The sequence below is a fragment of the Folsomia candida genome, unplaced genomic scaffold (assembly GCF_002217175.1).
Source record: "Folsomia candida strain VU population unplaced genomic scaffold, ASM221717v1 Fcan01_Sc001, whole genome shotgun sequence".
Lineage (NCBI taxonomy): Eukaryota > Metazoa > Arthropoda > Collembola > Entomobryomorpha > Isotomidae > Folsomia > Folsomia candida.
This window is the reverse complement of record NW_019091193.1, coordinates 24227816-24254185: the sequence shown is the minus strand read 5'-3', so window position 1 is coordinate 24254185 and position 26370 is coordinate 24227816. Positions and strand designations below refer to the sequence as shown.

The 26370-nt window shown below is 40.6% G+C and overlaps 1 protein-coding gene across 2 annotated transcripts in view; it reads right to left on the bottom strand.

Moving 5' to 3' along the window:
- Positions 1-918: 918 nt before the first annotated feature.
- LOC110862986 (cyclin-dependent kinase 14) overlaps positions 919-26370 on the bottom strand; it is a 55543-nt gene continuing 30091 nt past the window's right edge. For both annotated transcript variants that reach the window (XM_022112189.2, XM_035846709.1), the window contains exons 3-15: positions 24275-24415; positions 15604-15827; positions 9446-9537; positions 4748-4826; positions 4612-4647; positions 4453-4512; positions 3868-4054; positions 3723-3769; positions 3510-3576; positions 3253-3387; positions 3030-3157; positions 2846-2936; positions 919-2763 (exon numbers count right to left, since the gene is read on the bottom strand). In XM_022112189.2, coding sequence (XP_021967881.1) covers positions 2663-2763; positions 2846-2936; positions 3030-3157; positions 3253-3387; positions 3510-3576; positions 3723-3769; positions 3868-4054; positions 4453-4512; positions 4612-4647; positions 4748-4826; positions 9446-9537; positions 15604-15827; positions 24275-24415 — 1388 coding nt within the window. In that variant the 3' untranslated portion in view covers positions 919-2662. The remainder of the gene's footprint in view (positions 2764-2845; positions 2937-3029; positions 3158-3252; positions 3388-3509; positions 3577-3722; positions 3770-3867; positions 4055-4452; positions 4513-4611; positions 4648-4747; positions 4827-9445; positions 9538-15603; positions 15828-24274; positions 24416-26370) is intronic.

Sequence of the window (26370 nt, the reverse complement as noted above, 5' to 3'; positions counted from 1 at the left end):
GAAGTAGTACTAGATTCCAGTTTATGAAAATTATTCCTAAACTATTTTCTACCTTATTACATAGGTATAGGAATAGCAAAAATATCTTTATCATGGACATTTTTTTCAGCATCTATTTTTTCACTTAAAGTTAAAACCATGCAATACAGGCCATTTTTATTGGCTTCAATTACCTGAATAAAAAAGTGATCGCATTGGAACCTGTGGAGTGGTTGGTCCACCTGGAAATGGCGTTCAAGATGTTCGTTTTTAACGTTGTGCAAGGTCTGTCTTGTAGCATTTGAATAGTATTTATCTTGCCATTTCTTCGTCCGTCGACGTGGCCTTCAGGTCGATAGGGGATTGTTTCTTCCCAGTTTTGCAGGTATCAGCCCATTGTTCACTAATGGGAGAACACTCGTCATAACTGTAGCAGAACTCGTGGGGGTGAGACGCAACGTCCACTGCGGACGTGGGTCCCATAACCAACAAGATGAGCCATACTCCCAATAGTGCCACAAAGGTGTCATGCACACGCATCTTGATTCAAGAGGTTGGCTAATTCAGAAACGTTGCGCTATGCTAAGATAAGTTGACAAGTAAGCTGACTCGGTACCTCAAGTGGTGAATATCGATACTGGTCTGTCATGTTTTCTGTCCTTGAAACTAAACCTCACGCATCACAAAACAATATCAAATATGTCCTTTTCAATTCAGTTAACGAGTCCTCTCAAGACTAATGTTTTATTGTTTCATTTATGAATATGGAACAACGTCACTCGTCCATTAACTAATAATAGTATTGGTTTTATAAATGAAGCACTTATATAAACAAAAATGGTTTCACTAGTGCTAATTCCATTTCATTCCATAATTCCGTTTTTAACCAATATTGTGTTTGTACATATATGCAAATGATTAATATATTAGAATAAAATGTCTAGTCAATCAATCAATGTCAATATTTTTATTATCTTTGAACTTAGGATTATGTAGACAAAAATTTAATTTTACACAAAAAATGAATTTGGATTTACTGGTAATTATAACAAATTATTATAATAAGTCCTGGAGAAATAAGCGTTTAAAAACGAGAACACATTATTGATCATCAAATAATTAAACAGTTTTGGCAATGAAGCAAGTTGTATCAGCTACAATAATGATAAAGTCTTCTTTCTGGCAAAATCACAAAATATAAACTCGTTAAAGTAGAACAAGCCCAAATAATCAAATTATACATATGAAACATTTGATTGCGAAATAATAAAAATAAAAATAAAGGTGACACGATACAAGTTCAAAATTGAATTCTGGTTATATAATAAGGACACCGATTATAATCACTAAAATTAACTATTCATGTCGTCTCAAAAATTCAGTTTTTAACCTCGTGCATACAACAACGCTCCGTACTCGGGTGTACAGTTCAATTGAAAGCTTAAAAGTTATCCATGTATCCAATCATATACGTATCAAATTATGTATGTATGTACAAGTTTACAACAACGCTTGTTGAGTGAGCCAAGGATGATATTTCTATATTAGTATTACGTTATGGAGCATATATTACATATATATGTCTGTATATAACATTACATTATGAATATTTTGTATAATACCACATTGTCAATCAACGTTTAGTATTTTCTAAAACATTAACGTAATTAATAATTGCTTACGACTGTTTTTATATTACTTAATTAGAAGAGTAACGAACGAATATTTTCGTTTATTTCAAAATTATATCAGTGAACGTGAATGACATGATATTTTGTCAATAAATTTCGATATGGACAAATTTTGCCATTAAGATTTTTTTTGCGATTATACGTTGATTGATATTGGTTAGAGATTGATTGATTTTTTTCATTCAATATATATTGCACTCATAAATACTTTGGCAAAGTAAAAAGCTAATAAGGAACATAATAAAATGGTAAAGTTGACTTGTATCAATGGTTTCATTGCTATATTACGCTAATTTGGCAGCATTTTCTCTGGTGTGTGTGTGCATAATGTGTTTCAATTCCTCACATTTGCAGTACTGTTATACTTTTACGCAGTAAAACACTTTTTCTCTGAAAGCCCTTTGTGTCTGTGACGTTTCGCATATTCATATATAAAATTTTGGGTGACAAAATTCATGAGAAAATTAATTTAAACAAAAATGCAGAACGGGGATTGAAAATGTACAGCGTTAATAATAATAATATTGGATGACAAGCTCGTCGTGTTTTCAGCAATAATAATTCACTTTGACTCGAGAGAAGTGTATTGGGTTGGGTTAAATATGTTAAAGGGTGTTAATCACATACTTAACAAGAAGTGATCACAACGTTAACCAATATTTTGGCACTACTACATAAAAATCGAAGGTAGGGGAGATGATGAAGAGAGATCTTGAAATTGTTGCACAATGTTGTTACATACATATGGCAATTTCTATGTAAGTAATAATAATAATAATAATGGTAATATTTTTTAGCTCATACATGTAGTCTCTACACTAAGTCTCTCAATTATACGTACGGCGAGTATATATCTATATATGGGTATATTTTATAAAAACACCAGTGCGGGTACGACAAATCATTCGACAAATGAGTTAGGTATAACATCTCGAAACTAATTTCTCATTATCTCTACTCATAGGTAAATATCATTACGTAAGTCACGAGGATCAAAGTTTACGACGAAAATCGAAACTCCCAGTTTTCGGAAGACCCCTTCGCGTTTCTTCGGGATAAAATTTTATCCCTTCCACAGTAAATATACTGATTTCTGTTGAAAAATTGAGAGTTGATTGTAAAATAAAACATTATTGAAGCGTTTACATACGCATACACGTAGTCAATCAACTTACCGTGAGGCAATTCTAGGACTTTTGGAGGGAGATCAGAAAAATAAGTGTGTCTCAGTGCTTCATCAGCTTCCAGTCTTGTAGTCGGATCCAACTAAACAGGAAACAAAAAATGCATATGACGAAATGTTTCCTAAAAATCATAATTGAAATTGTGGTTCACTGCAATCTGTCTGATGTAGTGTACCTGAAGGAAGGCAGCGGCAAGGTTCTCAGCAGAAGAGACATCGTAAAGTCGAGGAAATGCGAGTCCCAACTTTTGAGGCTTATACAGCCTCTTCACTTCTCTGTGGTAATTCGCTAGTTGCGTCACACCTTCAAACCGTAATTATAAAGCAACATTTCATAATAAGTAAAAACAGTCAGCAGAATATTGATATCAGCTATATTAAAATAATCTTGGCCATTACCTTCCCAGCTTTTCTCCGTGGGTGTGCCCAGCACCCTGAAAATTTTGTCCAACTGGTCAGAAACATCACGCACCCCTGGAAAGACGGGTCCGCCAGTTAGCATCTCCACAAAGATACAGCCAACTCCCCACGTATCTTGATAGATAAGACATTATATATAAATGCTTAGTAAGTATTTTGGCCAGTTAATGTATGATATGTTTAAGCTACACATTTGTTCAAACAAATTACTAAAATCTGGCGGATGGCGTACTTACCGAGACTTGTAGAGTAGTCTGTTGAACCTAGCAATACATCCGGCGGTCTATACCAAAGCGTTACCACCTATTTAACAACAATTTTTATAGCTCTTTTAGAAATGCAGTTATACTTATTTTAGATGGAAATTAAACATTGTCATTCAGCTATGCCGTTTTGTACATATGAATTATATCAGCAAATTCCCAAATAAGACCCGCATATCTACATACCTCGTGTGAGTATGTATGACTTGGCACCGACTTCGCTCTGGCAAGTCCTACAAAAAGAAAATATACAAAATTACGTCCGTGTTGTTGTTTGCATTGGAGATAAACCAGGCAACTGTTTAGAAACCGAGGAGAATGAGAAACCTACCAAAATCAGCCAACTTGAGTTCTCCACCTTGGCTGAGAAGAAGGTTTTGAGGTTTGACATCCCGGTGTAGAATTCTCCTACGGTGGCAGTATGCCAGCCCACGGAGTAATTGGAAGAGGAATAATTTCACGTTGCGCGGATTTAAACCGCCAGGATGCCTCTCCAGGTATTGAGATAAGTCCGTGTGCTGTAAGGAAGGATAGAAAAGAATATAATCAGCCATTTCAACGTGCCGGTGGAAACAATGCACAGATGCTTTTGTCATCCATCCATGTTGTATCGCACCACTCTGCCATTCAACAATGGAACTGGCTGGCTCTGGTCCAATGCCACAGAATATTGAGATTATGAACTGTCTCCGGACAACGCATAAGAGTGACATTGTCCATCCACGAGGACTGGGGGAAAGCAGAAGAAAGGCCAAAGAGAGGGCGAAAGAAAGAGAGAGAGAGAGTGACAGGGAATCTTCTTTGACTCGACTCCAAAATTTGGGATTGAATAGCGTCACAAGTCAAGTGCACTTCCTGGCTGGTTGAGTCGGTGGGGAGCATAAATTGTGGGAAGGAAAGTGAGCGAGTGACTTACGAGGTATTCAAAGACGAAGGTGAGGGTAGATTTAGTGTGTACGATGTCGTGGAGTATCACCTATAATCAATATATGCATTGCCATGTTACATTTTGTTCAAAAATTGCATCGAGTCAACCTTGCTAATCGTCAGAGAAAAAGAGAGAATGTAAACTCACGATATTTGCATGTTTCAGGTCCTTCAGGAGGGAAGCCTGTAGGAAAAAAGAGAAAGTTGCATTCTGGCATTTTTATTCATAACAAAAGAGGAAAGAGAGGGAGGGGGGATCAGAGCGGTCGGATAAAAAAGCGCACCTCGCGTATAGCGGTGAAGGGAGTTCCTTCCTCTTCTTGGAGTCTTATAACCTTCAGAGCTACCACTTGGTTCGTCAAACTGTAAACATGGGAAACATGAGAATCAGACATATTCGATATCGGCATCGTTTTAAGATATTATTGTGTGGTCAATCAGACATTTTCAATTCAACTTTACAAAATACCAGCACTATACGAAACTGTAAACTGTAGAATCATTCAAGAGCAATGTAGTTCAATTACAATTTGCATTGACTTCAGCTCAACTCTTTGAATAAGATCCAATGCAAACTGGCTACTACGTAAGTGCTAGAATCAGACACACTGTGGTGGGTGAAAGTCTCTGCTGCTCCCAATAATTCAGGAGAGGAAGATTCTATGGAGCAATTGAGAGGATAGGCGGAGGATTTACTCCGTATACGAAAGCTCCAAAGTTGAACAAGGGCGATGATTGCAATTTCCTTTAATCCCAGGTAATCCCTTCACCCTGATGATTCACAACATATTTTCTCCTTGTACTTTTTATCCCTCTCCTGCCTCCCTGCTAATCTTGGAGAAGAGTGAGTACGCGACGCCTGGCTGGCTGGATGGATGTGGCATGAAGCAGCAGTGGAGATAGCGACTCTACTTTGCCAACTAAACCGGAAACCCATTTTTCTCAAGATGCAAACTGTGAACATGAGAGTGCGTGTAATAAAGAAAGGCTCCTCGCACACATCCTCTCCCGATGTTTGGGTGAGGAGCAGAATACAGAAAATCTCATGATAACACGCCAGATCCATAAAGAAGCTAAATCGTTCGTGTCAGTGATTGATTTCTATCCACCGAGAAAAAAAGTGAACACATTTTTGAACTTGAAATCAATCCTTCAACTTCCTTCCTTCTCATCTTCTTTGCTTCCTCTTCCATTGAATTTTGTGCAGCGGAACAGGACGACAACGACTTTGAACAATACTAATAATAATGTACACCATTTGTACCCTGCATGCAGTCTCTAAAGCTATACAAATAAATCTGTGATTGTCTATACGTATAGTTTAAATTCTACTTTTTGAATATATTCTCACATGACTCTCATTTTCCTCCATTCGCAAATTTAGTATAATATAATACACGTCATAGTATCCATCTATCCTTTTTTGTCTCCCAAACTATAGCTTTATGGCTACACAACAATTAGTAGAAACTAAGCTATCTGCAAGGATTTCCCAGCATTGGATGAGAATGAATGGAAGGAAAACAAACAAATCATCACCAACTTTATCTTCCTCCTTCACTTCAAAATGAATCTGAATTAACCCAACTTCAAAGTGGTCCAACTTTGAGAGAGAAAGTACCGAAAGAGCTGATTACTAGAGTGCCACACTGGCGGCGTGGCTCTGTTAATTTTTGTGAACAAGGGATAGCAGAAGAGAGGAGCCAAACCAAAACCACATTTCACGGAACATGGTAAATTCCAATTCATTTACTTGAGCAATGGCAGAATGCTAGGCGTGTGTTTGCCGTGTTCACCTTGAGCTCAAATTAGTACATCAAGTAGGCTGTGGAGAAAGAACGCACGAAAAGTACCCATGCCGCTGCTCAGTCATTTAAAGAGAGGGTGAGATTTATTGGATGTAACTATGCGTCCATTCATATGTACACATCAACCAGCCAAGCCCGGTTTTAGGCTGAAACCGAAACTCCGCCACTCTACGTACTTGAAATATGTGTGCGTGTAAACAAACGGGACTCGGTTGGATGCACTTTCTCCATCCACGCTCAACGCTGTGCTTTCTTTCTCAGCTTCCCCTGCCACCACCAGCCAAGCAGAGAGCGAGAGAGGAGGAAAGAGAGCGTTACGGGGATGCATTTTCAAGTTATAGAGTCTTAAACAGCCATAAATATCATCCAACCAACCTGAGACATATTATACGGCAAAATCGAATTCCTTCAAGACCAGCACCAGCTATTATTATTAGTCGTCTCTCATATTTAGTAAGCACAAGAACTCCTGCAACTCCTCCTCGAGTTGTTAGTTCGTGGGATCTCAGCAGGTATGTATCTCTACAGTCGTGAGACTATGCAGTCCAGGCAGAGACAACGCCCAATTATCCACAATTTATGACCTTCTTCTTGGCACTGGACGCATCTCCTCCGTCCCTTCTTCACACCTCCCTCTCCTCTCCCAAACACACCACGCGAGTCGCCACACAACATTACCAAACCTTTCCATTAAATTCTAATTTCGAAGCAGATGCGACACAACGCAGGATTAATAAACTCCTGGTTTTATGCAAGTCTCATTACCTTTGCAAGCCGAGGAGATCCTGCATCTACATTCTCCGTCACAGGGAAAAAAAGTCGGCATGTACACTTAGGTTTAAAAATACTGGAATTTAATGGGAAGAGTGAGGACACCATGCACAGGCACAAAAAAGATGAGACGATGAACGAGTTAAAAATCATTTCAACTCGTTCATTTGAATGAGAATCTCTTTTCTTATCTTTTTCACTCAACTCCTCCAGTGGCAGAATAATTTAACTGCCGCACTAACCTCACCACGTAGTAGATTATTAGTGGAAGGAAAAAGTTTCTGAATTTTATTAGAGTTACGGCGATGAGAGATAGAAAAGGCCTCGATGTCTCTTTGTTGAACGCCAAGTTCAACAAAGAGACAACATTTATTCAGTCATTTGGATTTTGGAATTGATTTTTTGAGTGTGCAACTTGTAATAAAAGGAATCATTTTGAACCAGCCGTCTTGTTATCCTCTTCCAAGAACGCTCTGAAACGGAGGAGGAAGAAGAAAGCATAATATGACAACTGTGGCAAAATAACTGTCATCGTCATCGAGAGGGGAAGCTGATGAGGAAGGGAGGGAGAGAGAGAGGAGAACGCCACCACAAATGTGACGCTTATTACCTATTGCATTCAATTAGAGTGATTTGTGGATGACCATTTTCATAGAAAGACAAATGAAACGCGTCCAAAAAAATATCAGAATATTTAAACGCCTAGAACACTCATATAATAGAATTGGCCTTTGCTTACAGGTCGATGTACATACGTATGAAGCAGTCTCATGAGGATCAAAATGTCATAAAATGCAACTGGGCACCGGGAGTGCATCTCAATCTAAAACACATTACAAGGTTCAAGACACACGGAGCATAACCTAACCAAAGACGAATGAATGAGAGAGAAGTCGTGGTGCAGGTAGCGAGCGAGGATCGAACGGCCCGACTTTCTCCCTCATTTCTTATGCATGGGAGTGGAAAGAGATTAGAATGCGGAGACCAACTAACTAACCAAACTCTACAGCACAACTTCTCTCTCTCTTTGAATTGCACTCGCACATACTTCATCCAGTCTAGTACCCAAACACAGAGGGACATTAGGCTAATCAAGTGTCAAAGGTCGTTATCATTGCCACGTGAGGTGAAGGAATTATGTAAAGTCTTGTTTGGGACTCGAGTCACATCCACTCCCAACTTCACTCACGTCACATCTTTATCTGGAGGCAGGAGGAGAAAGTATGACGACCTCACCAGCACCACGGCCAGACAAAAATTGTCAGCTACCTGCCTACACACACAAGGGCTGAATGTCACCCTGCATGCTCATCATCATTCATCGAGGAGCACATTTTCTTGGAGAGGGATGAAACACGAGTCAGATTTTGGATGCAATGACACGCTTGTTCGGCATGTTATCAGCCATAGCCGATTAATTCAACAACTTATTCCAACACTATAGAATTATTTGCCAGCACCACTGTCACTTTCAATCTTGAGGAGTATAGATCGACCTAACTCGCTCACTCACTGCTCCTTCTCCAGTTGAAATACATTTTCATGACTAAATCCTCTCTCGCTCGTTCTGCAATAATCCTTTCCTTGAAGAGATGGATGAAGTGGAGTGAGCAGGGGAGCTCTTTCGGAACGACGTCGAGGAGGAGGACGACGATAATCGTAATTCCATTTTGGCTCAAGAGACGCTCCAAACAGCCAAACACTTGCCACTTGTGCTTAACTCACCTAAAAATAACTTGGATCAGAAGGAACGAATGAATTATTATGCAGCATGCAAATCTCGTACTACTTCTGCTACCTTCATTATATGGAGACTTGAATCGGGATGGATGGATGGTTACCAACCACTTGCATTTTTCTCAGTTAATGATGACTGCATAAACTGGGCATACAAATATTCTGGAACAAGTTAACTTCACAGCTAACTTGTTCTGTAGCTCGTTGTTGGCAGGAAATTAAATTCTGTTTACACAATACCCAACCCATGAGTCTCGACCCGTGAAGGCCATGAACTTTGTCCTTCACTCTCTCTCTCACTCTTTCTGTCCCTCTGGACCTAAATTCCGCCACACAAAATTAACTCCGTCCATGGGAGAAAACAAACTGTATCAACATTCAGTGGAGCGCATATTAATTAGAAAATCTGCAAACCCATCTCCAGAGCAGCAGCAAGGTTAGAGGAAGGAATGCTGATTTCGGCCGACAACAATGAGCAACATGACTGATGATCCGTTGTGGCATCTTTTAATTTAATTTTCCTCTCCGCCTGCCGCACAGTCGGCATTCCTTTCAAACTCTACTCGACCACCGGGTAAATAGTGATGCACGACAACAAGTGACCCACATATTGTTTTTAGGAGAAGCTAGAAGTTGTAGCTGTGTCAGTTTCATCATGTTACTTACTTGCTGTATCCTTTGAAAACGGTTGCATACGAGCCTTCTCCTAATTGCTCCAACTTGATATACGCTTCAGATTTCCCGAATGGCGAGTCCCCCTGATAAAACCATAATAAAAACTTTGTTAGAGGTTGCGAAACTCGCATCATTAATAATAATTAGGAATAGGAAAAAACATGATATTTTGCTCATGTTATAATAATCACTGGTAAAAAAACATATAGAACCCATTTCGATAAGTACACGGATGATTATGAACCTTCCAAAGAAGGCTTCAAAAGTCATGTGCAAAAACTATATGCATGTATAAAGACATCCTTCTCTATACAAATACACATATACTTATATATATAGAGAGAACAAAATGAATTAATGTCACTCTTCCCGTAGGGATGAATCAGTCAAAGAGCGCATTAAAGACTAATTCTTAGAAACGTCGCCCTCAAGCCCTTACCACTAGAGAACTGGAATGAGGTCAATTATACACGAGAAACGAGGTTGCTAATACTATCCCAAATTGTATTGACATTTGCAGACCAAGCTCTTTCCTCTTTGCAATGTTATTCTCATTGCATAGTTTTACAAAATTCGAATAAAGCGAAGCAATCGCACTAGTCAGAAAAATTTACGAACTCACTACAGACAACAGATCGACACCTAGGCTAGGTGACCTAGCAAGGATAAGGTGTGAGTGAGTGGGTGAATTGAACGATCATTGTGTGAACCCAAGGTTTGGGCAAACATTTGAAAAGTGTAAAAAAAACACAAAAAAATACCTTTCCTTCTTTATCTTTTTTACATTACAGACATTGAGCAAAGAGCAGAACATGAAAAAAAGTTCTGGCGAACAACACCTAATGGCGTGATAGGGTGATGACGAGTGTGTGTATTTCCTAGACGAAAATCGCTTCCCCAAAATAAGTGCTTTCACCAGTTTTCTCTCATTGCCCTCCTTGAACAACTTGAGCAAACTTGAAGGTAAAAACTCCTTGTTGACAACTGAATCTTAAAATAAATATATAGTCTTGTTCAATTGGAGGTTCGCAGATCAAATGCACAATCAAGATGAAAGTTATCCAAAATTTGCATACCAAAACATCATCCGATAATACGGAAAAATATTGGACCGGGCACATTTTGGCACAAACAGAGACAAAAGGAGAAAGTTAATTGGAGTCGCAGGCATTATATTCCCAATTTCACCTCCACTGACTTCACTTTCTTTTTGGTAGCAGGAACCAAAACGACCGATCACAAGCATTGTTCCAGCCAATGCACACAAATCCAAGCGAAGGGGGCAAACAGGGAACGGAGGATTTCCCATGGACGTACCAAAAGTGAACCTGGATACCTTTCGCTGCGATGAGAAGAGAGGCTGACAATTCTGTGGGTGCTCCCACCCGAAATTCTTTTTCTTCTCAAATTCTGGAGGACAGATCGATCTCTGAAGCGAGTTGATTTTCTATTATTTCTCTCCATGACCCGAAACCCTTTGTCTGCTGCTTCTCCTCTCTTTCAAAACAAAGTCTCAATTTCGTCCAGGTAAATAAAACTGAGAGCAATGGGGAGCAACCCGTCGTCTAGTGCTATGCCACATCATCACGAACTATTCAAACTACTATACGATACAATTTTTATAACAAATTGCAAATTACTTACGAAACAAGGACGATGTTTGCTACGAGAGCTTAGAGGAATACCACATTTACATTTTGTTCAAACATAAACTCGCAAATCCTTCTTTTCAACTGTACAAGTCTTCAAAGGAAGGAAGGAAATGTATTCATTAAAATACGAAAATATCTCCGAATAAAACTGAGGATTCAACAAACTAACTACAAGTTTTCCAACAAATTGAAGAAAATGGGGAGATGAAGGAAAATCAGTTTCAAACCAAACAACTTCATTTGCTGGCCAGCAAATATTTCCGAGTTTATTAACACATCAGCAAAAAATTTCCAACATCCTCCTCATGTTCAATCTATGCAATGTGGCGGATCTGGATCAACTCATCTTATCGATTTCTGATTTCGACACACGACTTTCTTCCGAGAAGCGAAAAGAAAGGAAAGTCGCCTGCGACCCATCCAAGAGACAAGATTATACGGGTGCCTTCTTCTCTTCTATACCCTTCTCCACACTGCCTCGAGTGAAGTGAAGGCAGATAGGACCTGATAAATTATTCACTAACATCAATTCCACATCAAACAATTTTCAAAGTGGTTGGCTCTACCGCATGAGCATCGGAGTCGTAAACCCGCACAAGACACAATGCACTGCGATACAAGGAGGAAGGTGTGGATGAAGTCGTCCTCGATCCATCTCCTTTCACATGCTGTTTCATAATGGAGAGAGCGGTTGCTTGGAGGAGAAACCTGAGCAGATCTCATCAACAACCTCCTGATTCATATAATCCCTTCCGGAGAAGCCTTGAAAATCTCGGGACAGTCAGCCCACCAGTCCCGACAGTCCCTGGATAAATAAAATTCTCGCTCAAAGTACGATGCAGTGCTCCGTCACACACGTAGGTAACCAACCATCTAAATACTCCCACCGCTACCTCCTTGTCATCGTCACTTTCTCCATGCACCGTCGTTATTGTTTCCGCAATTCGTTCCGTACTCGGAAGCTAAATTATTTCGCAGCTTTCGCAACAAGAATGCAGCTGGACGAGGTATGGTAAAAATGATGCTGGAGAAAGCATGCACAAATGGAGTGAGTGACGACGACACCGATGATGAGCAGCAAGATTTCCCAAGTCTACCTCTTTCCTTTCCCCGTGTAAATAAGTGAGAGCTGTAGACTCACGGTTCGTCCTACACACAAGTCCAAAATGGTAGAATGCTGTATACAAGAACAAGTAAGCGAGAAATGAGAATAAATAAAATCTGCTTTGGCAATTGCGTTGGTGTGCAAAGTAAACCTCGCTCTCTTGTCTCTGCATTATTCTAATCATTAGCAAGCAGCAATGTGACAGGAATCAAATCTCTTTCAATTCCCGAACGTAAACCTCACCACCGTCGAATCTAGTTAAACCTATAGTGCAACCTTGAATAGCCCGAGCCAGTCAATTTTTTCGCATCTTTTTAATTTAGCAAACCACCGAAAAAGTTCTAATTGTCCCTTTACCTATATATATTTATTTTGCTATAGTGTTAAAAAAACGTCGATGACCCCTGATCGGTTCCCCCGGTCAAAACATGTCTTCCAATTAGATTGTACTGTGAGGAAGAGTATTTAAGTATTTTATTTGGAGAAAGTAGTTGAGGGGCGATTTGAGTCGCCATAACGATAATTCTGGCACGGGGTATAAAACTCACTGCATGCACAAAAATCAGTCAGTGTGTCGTGAGAGCTGCTTGGAGAAGGAAGTAGAAGAAAGAAGTAGAAGCATAAATAAACAGAAGAAATAAGAAGCAGAAGAAGAAAAAGGTTAAAGGGTACGTTTTAGGGCACTGTAGAGTCAACTTTACAGGTAATGTGTTAGAAGAGTCAACTCTTCAACACCAAAAGGTTTCTTTTTTCGTGTCACGAGAAGTGACAATTTGATGTATGGGGTCAAGTTAGTAATTTTATTTATTGGGTCAAGTCAGCCATCTTCTCACTCCTCCCTTCAAGCCACATAGTTATTTATTTGGGGAATAAATACTCGGGGGTTTGTTAATTGTTAAACTATGTTGTGGTGTCATATTTATTTTAAGTTAATGAGTTGTCAAATGGTCCGTAGAGTAATTTTCTAAGCACAAAACATTATTATAATAGCAGTAAAGAACCCGGGTAGTGCGTTGGATACGCAAAAGTGTCGTAATTAGTCAGGAAGGCATAATTCGTCACAGTACGTACACAAATTTGTGGCAAATTTCAGTCTTCTTACGATTAGACTATTTTGGAAAATAAGTGGAGACAAATAGACAGACAGACATAACGGTTTTATAAGCCCTGGCTCCGGCTAAAAATAAAAACTGTGTTTCTCTCTCTAACATCAAATAAATTCCCCAGCTTCCACTTTCTCCGCTGGCATGTGAGCTCGCATTTAATTTACAGCTTACAATTTTGAGCCTGCCCTACAAAACCAACAACTAAAACCTTGCCACGAAGAATAGTAATGACGAAGCAATATTGCATTTATCAGCCTAAAATGCAATATGTAATTCAAGCTCTCGGCCCCATGCGCTCAACAAACAATGCTTTTTTCTCCACCTGGACAGTAATGCACACACGAAACAGGACAACGCCTGCATTTTTATTGCTCTTGTGGAGAAAGCCTGCACGACGGGTGGGTCCATGGTCAATTTCTGGTCATCATAACGAGTACGCGATGCATTAAGCAGAGAGTGGTGGACTGAGCGTGGAGAGTGGACATAGAATTTGAGCAAAATTGGGAAACGCGACAGAATTACGAAACAGCTCAAAGAAGGAAATAATGAATTGATGGATGAGTCGTCAAAAAAGTAGAAGACGAATCAAAGAAATCTGAGACGACCCACAAGCTTAACAAAAAGAGAGGAAAGCTTCACACAATCTCATTTTCATCGATTGACAACCAATATAGATGGTCAGCAAGAGAGAGAAAGAGAGACGAGGGGGTAATATAATACCCCCGAGTTCAGTGTCATCACATCACTATCCAAACACGGCAGCCAGAAAGATGAAATGAAATGCGGGCAGGTTGCATCCAGTTTTTTTTACTTTCTTACGAACTGGACAAGTTTGTCGCTTATGTATCTACAAACTTCCTCTACCCAAAAAATACAGACTCGAGGTGTATGCAAAATGGATCTTTACATGGAGTGAGCACCACTCTCGCAGGTGTTTCACTTTTCACACCATTTTGGAAACATGGCACGCCCCCTTAGTTCTTTTACTCATCAACACTACATCCCGTTCTAATTTTCAGGATGATGAGCATCGCAAATGGTACCACATTCGATATATGACCTCATCATCATCATCATCTCGACTTACTCGAAGCGGTTGCAGCTCTCTCCTTCGCATCCTTTCATTTCTAGCTTTGGTCACAAATGCATCAAGCAAAAATCATTACCCAACCATGTATATTGGCGAGAAAAGCTTAATAATAATCATGTGGTCTCGTTTACCCGCAACACAATGATCTTTAGGCATGTTGGTAATATGAATCTTTCGAAGCGACTGTGGTGTAGGATGCATATGCGAAAGGCGAGCGATTTCTACCCCAACTGCACCACCCATTTCCCATCTTTCTCTTCTGATACTTTCTCCAGATAGAAAAGGAGCAGCATGTGCGATCAATGGGCTGTGACGCAGCTCATATCCTCATATTCCTCTCTTCCTCCACATACCACCATTTCGCCTGTGCACAAGTGCGAGCATTTGCGAGAAAAGAACAAACGAAACCACCAGACATGCATGCACACACTTCTACGTGTCCACAAAGTGGCCGTTATTGAGTCGTCGTCGTCGTGAAGCCAAACTCTCTTCGTACAGAAAAATAATTAATTCACGAATCTAATGGAGAACCATCCACCCCTAGGGTTACACAGGTATGAACTAGCTGCTGCACTGTAATTAATTAGAATTTCACTTAATTGCATTGCGTATAGTCCATCGTTGATGGTTGTTTACTCAGTTGTCTAGCTAATGCTTGCACGGTCGTGGTGGGAAAGAGGAACTAATTGGGTCGCCCTGGATGACTGTCTGTCTGTTCAAAGTTAGACCTTGGCTGATGAAACAGGTATGCATGTACTACTGCCGAATGACTTTCTCCAACCTGCTCCTCATACGGTACTTTCCCCACTCAACACGAGTTTATGACTTCGCTTCATGGCTAATTGACTCCCGCCAGGGCTCGTCATTAAGTAACTACTACCAACAAAACTTCCTGTCCTTCCTTCCACTCCCCCCGTCAAGATGGATGATCCTGTCAGCAGCAACTCTGCCAAGAAATATTCCGACCTCCGTCGTACCAGAAGAATCCACCAAGCAAACTGCTACATTTTCCCATCTTGCCCAAGAAACTTTTCATAAATGACCCCATCATTCTTCCTCCTGCCATCCACTCCTCCCAGTTTGCCTAATTACGCACGTGATCTGTTCTCAACAACAACTGAGCATGAATTATGCATATGCGTAGCCGTCTTACGCTCACCAGATATACCAACAGAGATTGTGATGACCTTACTTACCCCGAAGGCAGAATAGCGTTTGGACTTGCGATTGTCCTTGGAAAGGAAGACTTCGGACTTGGGTCTTGGAGGTCGTCGGCCCTGGCGTAGAATCACCTGTGGCTCCTCCTTCTCATCAACGGGACTGCTATCATCGTCCAGTAGCTTGGAGTCACTGGAGACGGAGAGTTGTCGGGAGACGGGGGGAAGAGGTTCTTGGCTGCAGCCATTTGTTTGATGCCAATCTGTAACAGAAAGAGAAAGTCCGATAAATTAAAAATGCCATCAACACAGCGATATCACCAGCTGCGCTATTTTATCTCCACCACTAACAAAAACCACAGGTTGGAAATAGTCAATTCAGCAAGAAAGATATAAGTTGGGAGCGGTGAAAGAGATAGCAAAAGAAAAGGGGGTCCGCTTATTGTCTCTTTTTCTGAAAGAGTCAAGTGGGCTCTCCAAGATCAAAGGAAACTGTTGAGAAAGAAGAGGATAGAGTTAAATGAAAACGCTTAAAACTCTGAGCTCATCGCTTCCAGATCATCAAACAACACGGCACTCGAGTGCGAAGGAGGACTGCACTACAGTTGATTGTTATTACGCAATTATTTAGCTTCTTTCTCTGCATTCTGTCCATTAGAATCCTCTCAGACAGGGACTCATAATAAGTATTTCTTATTACTTATGTAGCGAGCTTTGGCAGTACTCCACAGTACACAATTCTACATATCCATTGGATCATATCCAATATCATCATTGTGTCATACTTGCTTATATAAAATCTAAACCAGTAACAGCACTCCCGTTCCCTTACACGTTACATATATCTGTACTACTATTCATTTTCGGAAGTCAAAATGGCCTTCAAAATGCAGTGCCAAGTGCATAGTCTGCAACCAATTGACATTACGTTCAAGGCACTCAGACATTCCTCCTCCAAATATACTATACATATGCATAATACATACTACACACATGAGTTGGCTAGGTAGGTTGTGTGGTGTAGTTAGCAATAAAATAAAGCGGAAGAGGCATTTGGGCAACCCATTTGTGTCAAGATGTGTTTTTTCACATTGAAACGAAATACATATGCAAGAGAAAGAGGTTGACAACGATGTTACCCTTTCGCTCTCCATCATGTGTGGGGAATAAAAACTGCATCCAACATAACTTTTGTGGTTGGGGCGGACGATCTTTTACCGTCCTCCTCTTTAATATTAGCATGGAAATTGCCACTTGCCACGTTCTAACGGAGATCTGCCAGGTGGCGAACTAATCCATATTCATCCGATGTTCTTCCAATTCACGAGCAAAGTCAGACCTTGACAATGCCCTCCTTGCAATATGTGCAATGCTATATCCCACTAATCATCTCGACAGTGATGGAAAGTCCTACCGAAGAACAAGCTGCTTCATGCTTGAATTCACAAAAAATCAGAAATGTTTACAATAAATTCTAAATAAATTCCATGAATCAACCATTCATGGAAAGCAAGCGGAGTCTATTTGAGCCTACCACGCCTAGACAACAAGATGGGTTACAGCATTTACTCCGTTCTGCTGTCAGTTGCTGCACTAACTGACTGACAGCTCGAAATGCAATAAAGTTCATCCAACACAACATACTAGTTCCACAGCCCTAGCGATGAATTTGAATCCGTTTTTTCTCTCCTCCCTCCGCACATGCACTAATTGCCTTGAGGCGTAATTGATAATTAATTATCTATGTGTATTCACCCACAACTAATCTGTATTTCCACGTCTCCTCCGGGTATCTGGGACCACAAGAACGGCAGGGTAGTCAGAATACTAGCGAAGCGATGATCAGCACATCATCAAGCAAATCCTGCCTGGCAATGAAAGGAAAGAGGACGTGTAACACCCGAACGTCAAAGCTGTCGGATCGGATTTAGGTGAGCCGGAGAGATAAATGGAAATTTTAATGAGGAAACACGAGTCCAACCCAACCCTTCCTCGACGTCAAAAAGTTCAACATATCATTTCGTCATGGTGCACAAATAACGTTCCAACCTAGCGTTACTTTTTGTTTCGTTGTTGGTAATTATGTATGAAAGCAAGCATATATTCAGGTTCATCATCATCAAAGTGATGAGTTGATGAGACAAAGAATCTGCTTTCACTACTTTCCAGCGAGTATTATTTCCGCTGCAAAGGGTATACTTATATGTATTTGGGCAAAAAAACAACAACGCCAGGCTAGAATTAGCTTCAACTTTGTTTTGAAATTCCACCTACACACTAATTTTCAAATTAAAACGGTCTGGGAAATAACACACTCTGAAAGAAGGTGCAATTAGCGGATTTGTGTGCTCGCGAGATTATAGTGACAAAATAATGTTACAAGATTCTGATTTTGGTATACGGCGGACACAAAACTGCTCATCTTATCAATTCACAATAGTACAATTACACTATTACACAGTAATGATAATCATGGAGCCTAAAAAATAAGACTACAAAAAGACTCCTCCTTTCAGAACCCTTATTCGTATCGTACTACATCGCACATCCCTCATCATTCTAGGAGAAGCAGCATAGTAAATAATCCGATTACGAAAATAAATTCAAAACTTTTCCTGAATCAGTATCGTTACAGAAAGCTCAGATTATGCTCAAAATATTTCCCCATTAACCGAATTTAAATTGGAATTGCATGTATCTAACTACGTCATTCTCGGCTAGCCTGAATCTAAATGATATTATGCTCAATATTCGCAATAAAAAATGAAAAATAAATTGAATTTCATGAACGGGGTGATAATATCTGAATAAATCTAACCTATTCTCGACAGCAGTGCACAAAGTTAGATATATTGCTTTGTACGCCAACAGACTACAAAATTTCGTCACTGCCACCCACAAAACCAAATTCTTGGCGAATCGCGAATTCCATGTGAGATCAGAGGAGTTTTAAAAAGTGGTGTCGTGGAAGTTTTCCGCTTATCCTCTACTCCTTGGTCAGACAGAAACAAAAACAAGTTATTACGACAACTTTTATTTTGCTACACCAAGAGTTGGAAATGCTAATGGCCCATTTCGGATTCACTTTGGCTCCTTGTTTGTCTCCGGAGGGAACAACATCAGTATTCACTAGTTCACATACCGATTTTTAAACAAGAAACGACTTCCATGCGGCGAGAGTAAAAGAAAAACTGCTAAATTCAATTATTATGTGACAATTGAAACATTGTGAGATCGAGATAACTTCCCTATGTACGACAAATTGAGTCTCCTCCTAACAAAGCATATGGAACATAGTCTTTCCATACATGTGTGTGGAGCTTAATTATTCAAATGTGCGAACCCATTCGTGTGAGCAGTAAAATAAATGAAGTAGAACGAGAATCACAACGGGGAGGAGATTACGTACGTAAAAGATGTTGAAGAAGCAAAAATAAATCGGCTCCTGCAATCATTGACATCCGATGAGTTTCTATCTCGCGTCGGTCCCCATCTTCTCCACACTCCTCCTCTAATCAACAATCAGCAAGCAAATTGTGCTCAAATTGGATGCACATTTAATAACAGCTTCAGCATGCAGTACATGCATATGCACACGCTATGTACATAAGCGACTCATCCTTCGCTGGTGGATGAGGAAATGGGTAACGGAAGTTCAGAAAGTACAGTAATTTCCATAAGAATAACCGTTCGCCTCAGTTTCCCCTCATCTCCATCGAGTTCATTACTAATCGCCTAAGGTTGCATAAATGTCATATGTACGTACGTATGTACGCACGAACAAATTAAGAAAATCTTCAGAAAATTATTTGGCTGGCAATGAATTAGAGAACAGCCGAACATACCAATAACTTCTCCGGGGTAAATAATGCTTGTGAAAGGAGAATTTTGTCATAAGATAAGCACTCGATATCTCCTCTCGATACAACAGTTGACTGCTGTCGTCGGTCTGACTGGTGCATGGCGGATAGAAAACTTTAGTTTCCTTCATCAGAAAGAGGAGAAATCTATCCATCGGAAAGAATAAAGTTTTGCCCTTCACCAATATTATCACGTTGACGTATCCCATTCTCACGAGTTTGAGTGAGGCCATAAGAAGCACGAATACAGAGAGAAAGAGAGTAAGCACGAGTGAGAGAGAAGAGAACCCATTAAGAAACTTGAGATAACCGGAAGCACTTTGCTCCAGGCATGGAAACATTATTGGCACCCTCCAACCGCCGTCCAAAATTCAACATTTCTGACTGGGAGCAAAATGTCACAACCTACCGAATCCCCAACTTCACCTTCACTCACTCAAGTCGCAAAAAATAAGAGAACCCAAGAATCTCATCAAGTTTGATCATGCAGACTGGGTGAAAGTTTTATTAGGGGACTTAATAAATCAGGGAATTGTAGAGATCCAAAGTAAATGAGTTTTTAAGAATTACGCAACACACACTCTCCTTCCCAGGGGTGAACCAACCAGAAAAAAAGGCTTAATTTTTTTCATTCCTCTTTTCCAGCGTGTGTGCCATTACTGCCATCCTGGTGTCGAGATTGAGCTGGAGGCAAGACAAAACGTTGGTCGGCTGACAATGAGATGTGAACCTCATTTCAATTTCATGTCTCACCGACGATTCCTACCAATCCTCATTCAAATGTGCTCCCATCCACTAATTCATTTAGTACCTCCAGGCCTCCAGACAAGGATTTGGAGGGGCAAGTTGTGGCAGATTGTGGAAGAAATAAAGTGTTCGTTTTTGGCATGATGATGCAGGTGAACAATTAAATTATGTTGCATTTATTATGCGACTTTTCGAAATAATCAAACAAAGTCAGCCAACATTATTTGACAAAACTTCTTAACCAAGTGAGAATGGGTCGCTTAAAAAAGTCTCCACACCGCAGCCACCACCAACCGCATATGTGCATTTAGAAATCACTGATAGACGGTTAAAGTTTCAATTTGGTAGAAATAAATCGTTCCCTCTACACACTGACATGGCCATCCGCTCGAGATCGTTTTTGACCAGCCCTGACCCTCGACTTTGACTCGTGGCCAAACTCTGACAAAGTGGATTTGACATGGCACGAAGCTAAAATGGATAACTAACTGATGCGGTCATCTCACGAATGATCTCCTCGATCCCTCCACATCTTCATCACCTCATCCTCATCCGCCCCCTGTTTGGAGAGATTTACTCACCGTTGTCATCTTCCAATATCATTTCACATCAAACATTCGCAGTTGTTGCCACTCCCTCTCTGCAACTTGTGTAGCATTTTTATTTATTTTCATTTGTCCATCATTCCAACAAAGACGAACTGACACGAAAGAAATAAGCTGCATAAAATGAAACAAACTGCAATCTCCTACTCAGAACAAACTCATAACAGACATAAAACCATCTTCCTCCGTTATATGAATTCCGCCAGTGTCACTGACTGTGAAATGCTCAACGTTCTTTGGAGAATAGAATGTCAATAAAAGCTGCGAGAACCCGCCCGCACTCATACCGCCGCCACCCATACTGTTACGTTTTGTGGCTGAGCGTCCATTGTCCACTGGCGTTGGACAAACAAAACCCTGCCTGTGAGAAAATAAAAAGCTCAGGAGCTAATATCCACGACTGCCGACGGGAGTGACTACTTTCTCCAGACGGATCTACCACTGGCAAACAGAGAGCGAAGGAACGATGGAGAAAGCAGCAGCCAGTTTTTATTATTTCCTCAGTCGCACCACCAGTTTGAGATGGTGCATGAGGGAGAAATCGATCAAGGATTCATGTCATACGCTTCTTCTCAACTGCCTGGTTTCCCATCTTATGATTTTTATGTTAATGTTATGTCTTCCAGCTTTAATAGTGCGAGTCTGCTAGAAAGCTGAAGCTCATGTGTGTGGTGAAGGTGCTAAGAGAGAAAGTGACAGTGATTCACGACTCCTCAACGAGATGAAATCCTGTATGATGGGAACGGAATGATGGCATCATTCCTTCCACCTCCACCGCACTGCTTGGCGGAGAAAAGAAGGTTAAACTTAAAAACCAGAAAAACCCAGTTCGCAAACAACAAGACAATTTTACGACTTTCTGTTCTTACTACGCATATGCCCACACACATACATGTATGTATTCTTGTTGCTGCAAGCAAAGGAGTTAATTTCAGTGCATATATGCGGTTCTTACTTCTTGGTTGCGGTGGCTTTGTTGGAATGTAGCATGTTAAGAACAACTACATACATGAGCATTAAAATAACTAACTATGTATGTACCAGTAGTAATATGCTTCTACGCAATCACCGTTGTTAATTGCAACGCTGAATATTGCAACGCTGAGAAGCAATTTCTCTATACGCGACCACGGTATATTCTAGAAGGGCAGTAGGAATGAGAGGTCGTCACCGCTAAGCGATAAATTAAGTGGTCCACTCGATCATAAATCATGTTCTCCAAGTAATTTGTTCTAAAGCTACATACACATAGCAAGTCTTGCACAAGAGGCTACAGACAAGAAGAGAAAGTTTTAAGGGAAAATTAGCATATTTCCATTACTTTCTTCAATAAACGCAAACCCATACCTACGCAAGTTGGAGGTTATGACACTATATTTTATGGACTAATGATAAGACAGACCACGTCCGCCCTCAAATCCAACCATCATGTACACACGAATGTCACCTACAACAATTTTCTACTATTGGAAACTATGCCAATTCGTCACTTATATTCTCCAAGAAGCTCCACCAGAGTGAACACGCGTGGATCAATTTGCTCTACCGAGACAGATACAAATGTCACGCTTAAAGGAACTAGCTCTAACAAAAAACAACAAACGGGATGAGGATAGAAAGTCATCGTAAGTTAGGAGGCGTCCTTCATCTGCCACAAACATTTTCAAAACCAGCCCCCTCCCCCCCCCCAAAAAAAAATAATGCAACCTCCATCTTTCACTCTCCATCTACTTGACAGGGAGAAATATTTTATTTCTGAGTGTAGTGTAGGGCATTCCCTCAAAGAATTCTTTCGACTTTCTCCTTCCTCCTCCTGAAGATACATCATATTATGGAAAGTGTCCTCATATCCACGCAGAAAAAAACTTAATGTATGCACCCATTCATCCACCTGTCCAACGAGGTAGTCGATGGTGCAACTTTGAGGCTCCCACCAACTTATTTGTGACATAAGGATGGGGAAAGTTGTTGGGCTCGATGCATTCACTTCACACTTTTGTATTATTCATGAGTCCGAGGTGGTAGAAAAGTCAAAAGTCAACCAACCACACTTCGTGGAATGAAAAACATCCAAAGCACGCGCAAAGGAAGTTTCGAAAACAAGGGAAAAGGTGAGAAAACGTTGGCGCCGCCACTATTACGACTATGTCTAGACCACAAACGCATCTCGAGTCAACTGCCTATGTATAATAGAACCAGCTTCTGTTTTTTCTCTAAATTACTCATGTACAACAAAGTGCGTGAATGAAGGACAACTATAACAGCCAGAAAAACGAGAATGCTTCCGACACGGAGGGGCAAGAAGAGAAGCAAAGGACGAGTCCCACAGGGAAACAATTTGTTCTCTCTTTTCCTTTCTACCAAAAATGCATTATTTACTTGATTGTTTGTCTTTCTGCTCCTCTCAAGCCAGCAACACATTCACAAGCCGAACCCAAAGATATATATATCGTTCAGAATTATAAGTGGGGTGCACGCACAATGAATAAAATCTTCCTCTCACTCCCACTAATAACGGGGACGGAAAAAGATCACAACTTCTTCTTTTGACAAATCGACATGTCACATCTCTATTTCAGATCCATTCTTTTACAAACGCTTTCAAAAAACTTTTAAAAGTTAAGGAAAAGCTTTTAAAATACCCAAAGTTTTCAGCCTTCTAACTTTACTTTTCATCAGTGATGGTACTGAATGGGCGCATGAATTCCCATTTCAGCCAAGACGAAACTCTTGCTATTAAAGGAAGCGAAAGTGAGATTCAAAGTCCGAAATGAAATAAAGGCAATTCTTTATCTTTAACTTTCACAACGTTTCAACAGTTAACTCCAGCGATACGGCTGGCTGGTGAAACAATGAGATGATTTATTCAATAGATTTGCTTGCTCCGAGTAAATCCTCTTCCAGTCGGACACAAATTACTTATTTCACTTAGAAATGGGCCCTGTTATTTCTCACATTTTTCCAACGGAGCAGAATAACAGACGTCTTAATTCACGGAAATGGACCAATTTAAATACAAAGAATCCGCTCACGGAGAAGAGCGGAGTTGGAAAGCAGTGCAAGTGTGGTAGGTGGCATAATACAACTAATTCATGAAATTCTTGCACTTCGTCTGAAGCCTCCATGGAGGCCATCTCCTATTCTTACAACATTGGATGAGGCTCTTTTGGAAGCTCTACTTGTTCTTTACTTACTCCTGACTCTTAATTAAGGAGCTAGAACAAGAAAAGGATCGAGGTTTACTCTGACTTTAACTGGCAATAACCACACTGCGAAAATATCTGCAAGCGGGACATAAATAAGTTGTGAAATCTTGCCACACTACAACACAACGTATGCGAGAAGAGCGGAAGTATAGGCCATAAAATAACACCCACGACTTCCGTCGTAATTTTGAATATTCATAGTTCTCTCTGCTGCTTAGCAAATGAGGGTTTTTGGTTATGGTTATTGGAGCTAAAAACAAGCAGAGAGAGATTGTGAGAGGAAAATGCTTACCAATTCTGGCATCCGAGGTGCTGGAATGCTGCTTCGCTCGCAAAATGTTGCCATTAGGTTCTATCCTGTCCAGAAACTCGTCCGAGTAGCCGTTGCACCTGAACTTGTTCCCCACATCGTCCTCTTCCTTGGAAGATATTGCTGCAAATAAAAACACAAAACGAATGCAATTAAAGAAATGTTGTATGCCGATTGAATTAATACACTGAATCAATTATTATTATTACTAGAAAAGGCTAATTCATGCGATGATGATGCGCTATAAGTGAAATCATGATGGAGAAGACAATTAATTGATCTCTCTACAAATGCACATACTACTCATTCGTGGTGGTCAGGGATCAGGACGGCAGACACCATGGCCAATAAAGTTTTATTTCCTCCATTTCGTCCCACGATGTCACGTAAACAGTAAAAGGTAAAAACAGAAACGTCCATGGTTTAGACTGGAAGAGAAAGGTCTGTGTGTACACGAAGCAGACCAAATTGAGCTATCGTCTCATTCCACTGGGTCCACTATTACAGCATGGAGAAAGAACACACAATTCCTCTACGTACGTACGTGCATGCATGCCTTGGTGGTAGCAGTAACTAGTGCGTTCTTCCAACGTGCGGTCCAGAGAGACTTTTCTCGTTGTCCATGCACCGTGGAGGAAGTTCAGCAGTAGGAGCCAAAAGAAGACAAAGCCACAAACAATGCCCCCACCACTCACTTGTCTTCTTTTGGGTACAAGTCAGAAATCAAGACATATGCTTTTCCCAACTTGTGTTTTGTTGTTGTTGTGAACAAAGGGAGAGAGAGAAAGGGAGGAGAGGCCAGAGAAAAATAGTGATGGGTCTGGGGAAATATTTTATACTTCATTGTTCACACTTTTGTCATTCAACCTCTTATGCATTCAGCTGTCATATCAGAGAGCCATAAACAGAGCAAAAGCCGCTTCAGCCCTGTTTGTTTCCCCTTCCGTCGAGAGATCGCATTTCCATTTAAACTACACTATACGCCCACCATGGACGACGACTCTTAAGACAAAACATTGGGGACGACGACGATCACTTCACTTTATCTCAATTTTCCGAATAATGCCAACAACAACATGGGATAAGAAGACGCTATTATTCTTCTTCCGATGTGCTACCTAATAATAACGAGGATGATACTTCCAATCAGGAAAGATAACACCGTGTGCAGCGTATTAGCTAAGGCGAGGTGGGTGCCAAGGGAGTCTTCCAATTTCTATCGTCCATCCATTGCCATCATCATCCGACGATCCGAAAGAAAGATTGTGTTATGATGGGCCGTTGTCACGTTGTCTCCATTTCCCTCGTGGATACCAAGGACAGCAGCGACGTGGGAGATAATGTCGAATAACCCACGATCCCACTGCACAGATTATACATGCCGAGCCTACAGGCAGGGCTTCTGTAGGACAATCAATAATCTTTTGATCTCTGTTAGTCAACTAGCCGCACCATACAACACGGAATTTTAGATGACGAAAATCACCTCTTGCAAAGTGCCAATTTGCACGTCCAATCCATAATTATCAAATTGGAGCGAGGCGATTGTATAGTGTTTACTATGATACGACTAAATGACTACCGGACGGAAATATAAAGGTCGTTCCCAGCTATCTTAATTGATCAGCCACACACAGCGCAAGTCGTTAAGTGCGTCAAAAGTAGTCTAATTACAAATAGTCTAATTAATGCCAGTAGACGCACAATGGGTTAAGATTCACCCGGAATATATATTACTTGATCAGCCAAATCCACAAAAATGAGTACGACATAGCCGTAGTGTATGTAGCTCTGCGACCAACCCGCCCACTGATGGGTGGAGGTAGACCGAACTTCACTCTTTTGACTCATTTTGAAAGTGGTGTAGGGCCCAATCTGGGCTGAGTGATATGACCACCACGCCAATTCCATCTCCGTTATTGCGTACATAACCGTATCAACAACAACAAGAAATATAGAGGCAGGAACAAATGACTTTCACCATGGGACTCACTCCTATTATGCCCACAGACGACCAAGCCGTCCAACTTTCTCTTGGTGGTGTTCACTCGCTCACCCACACTGCATAGTGGACAAAC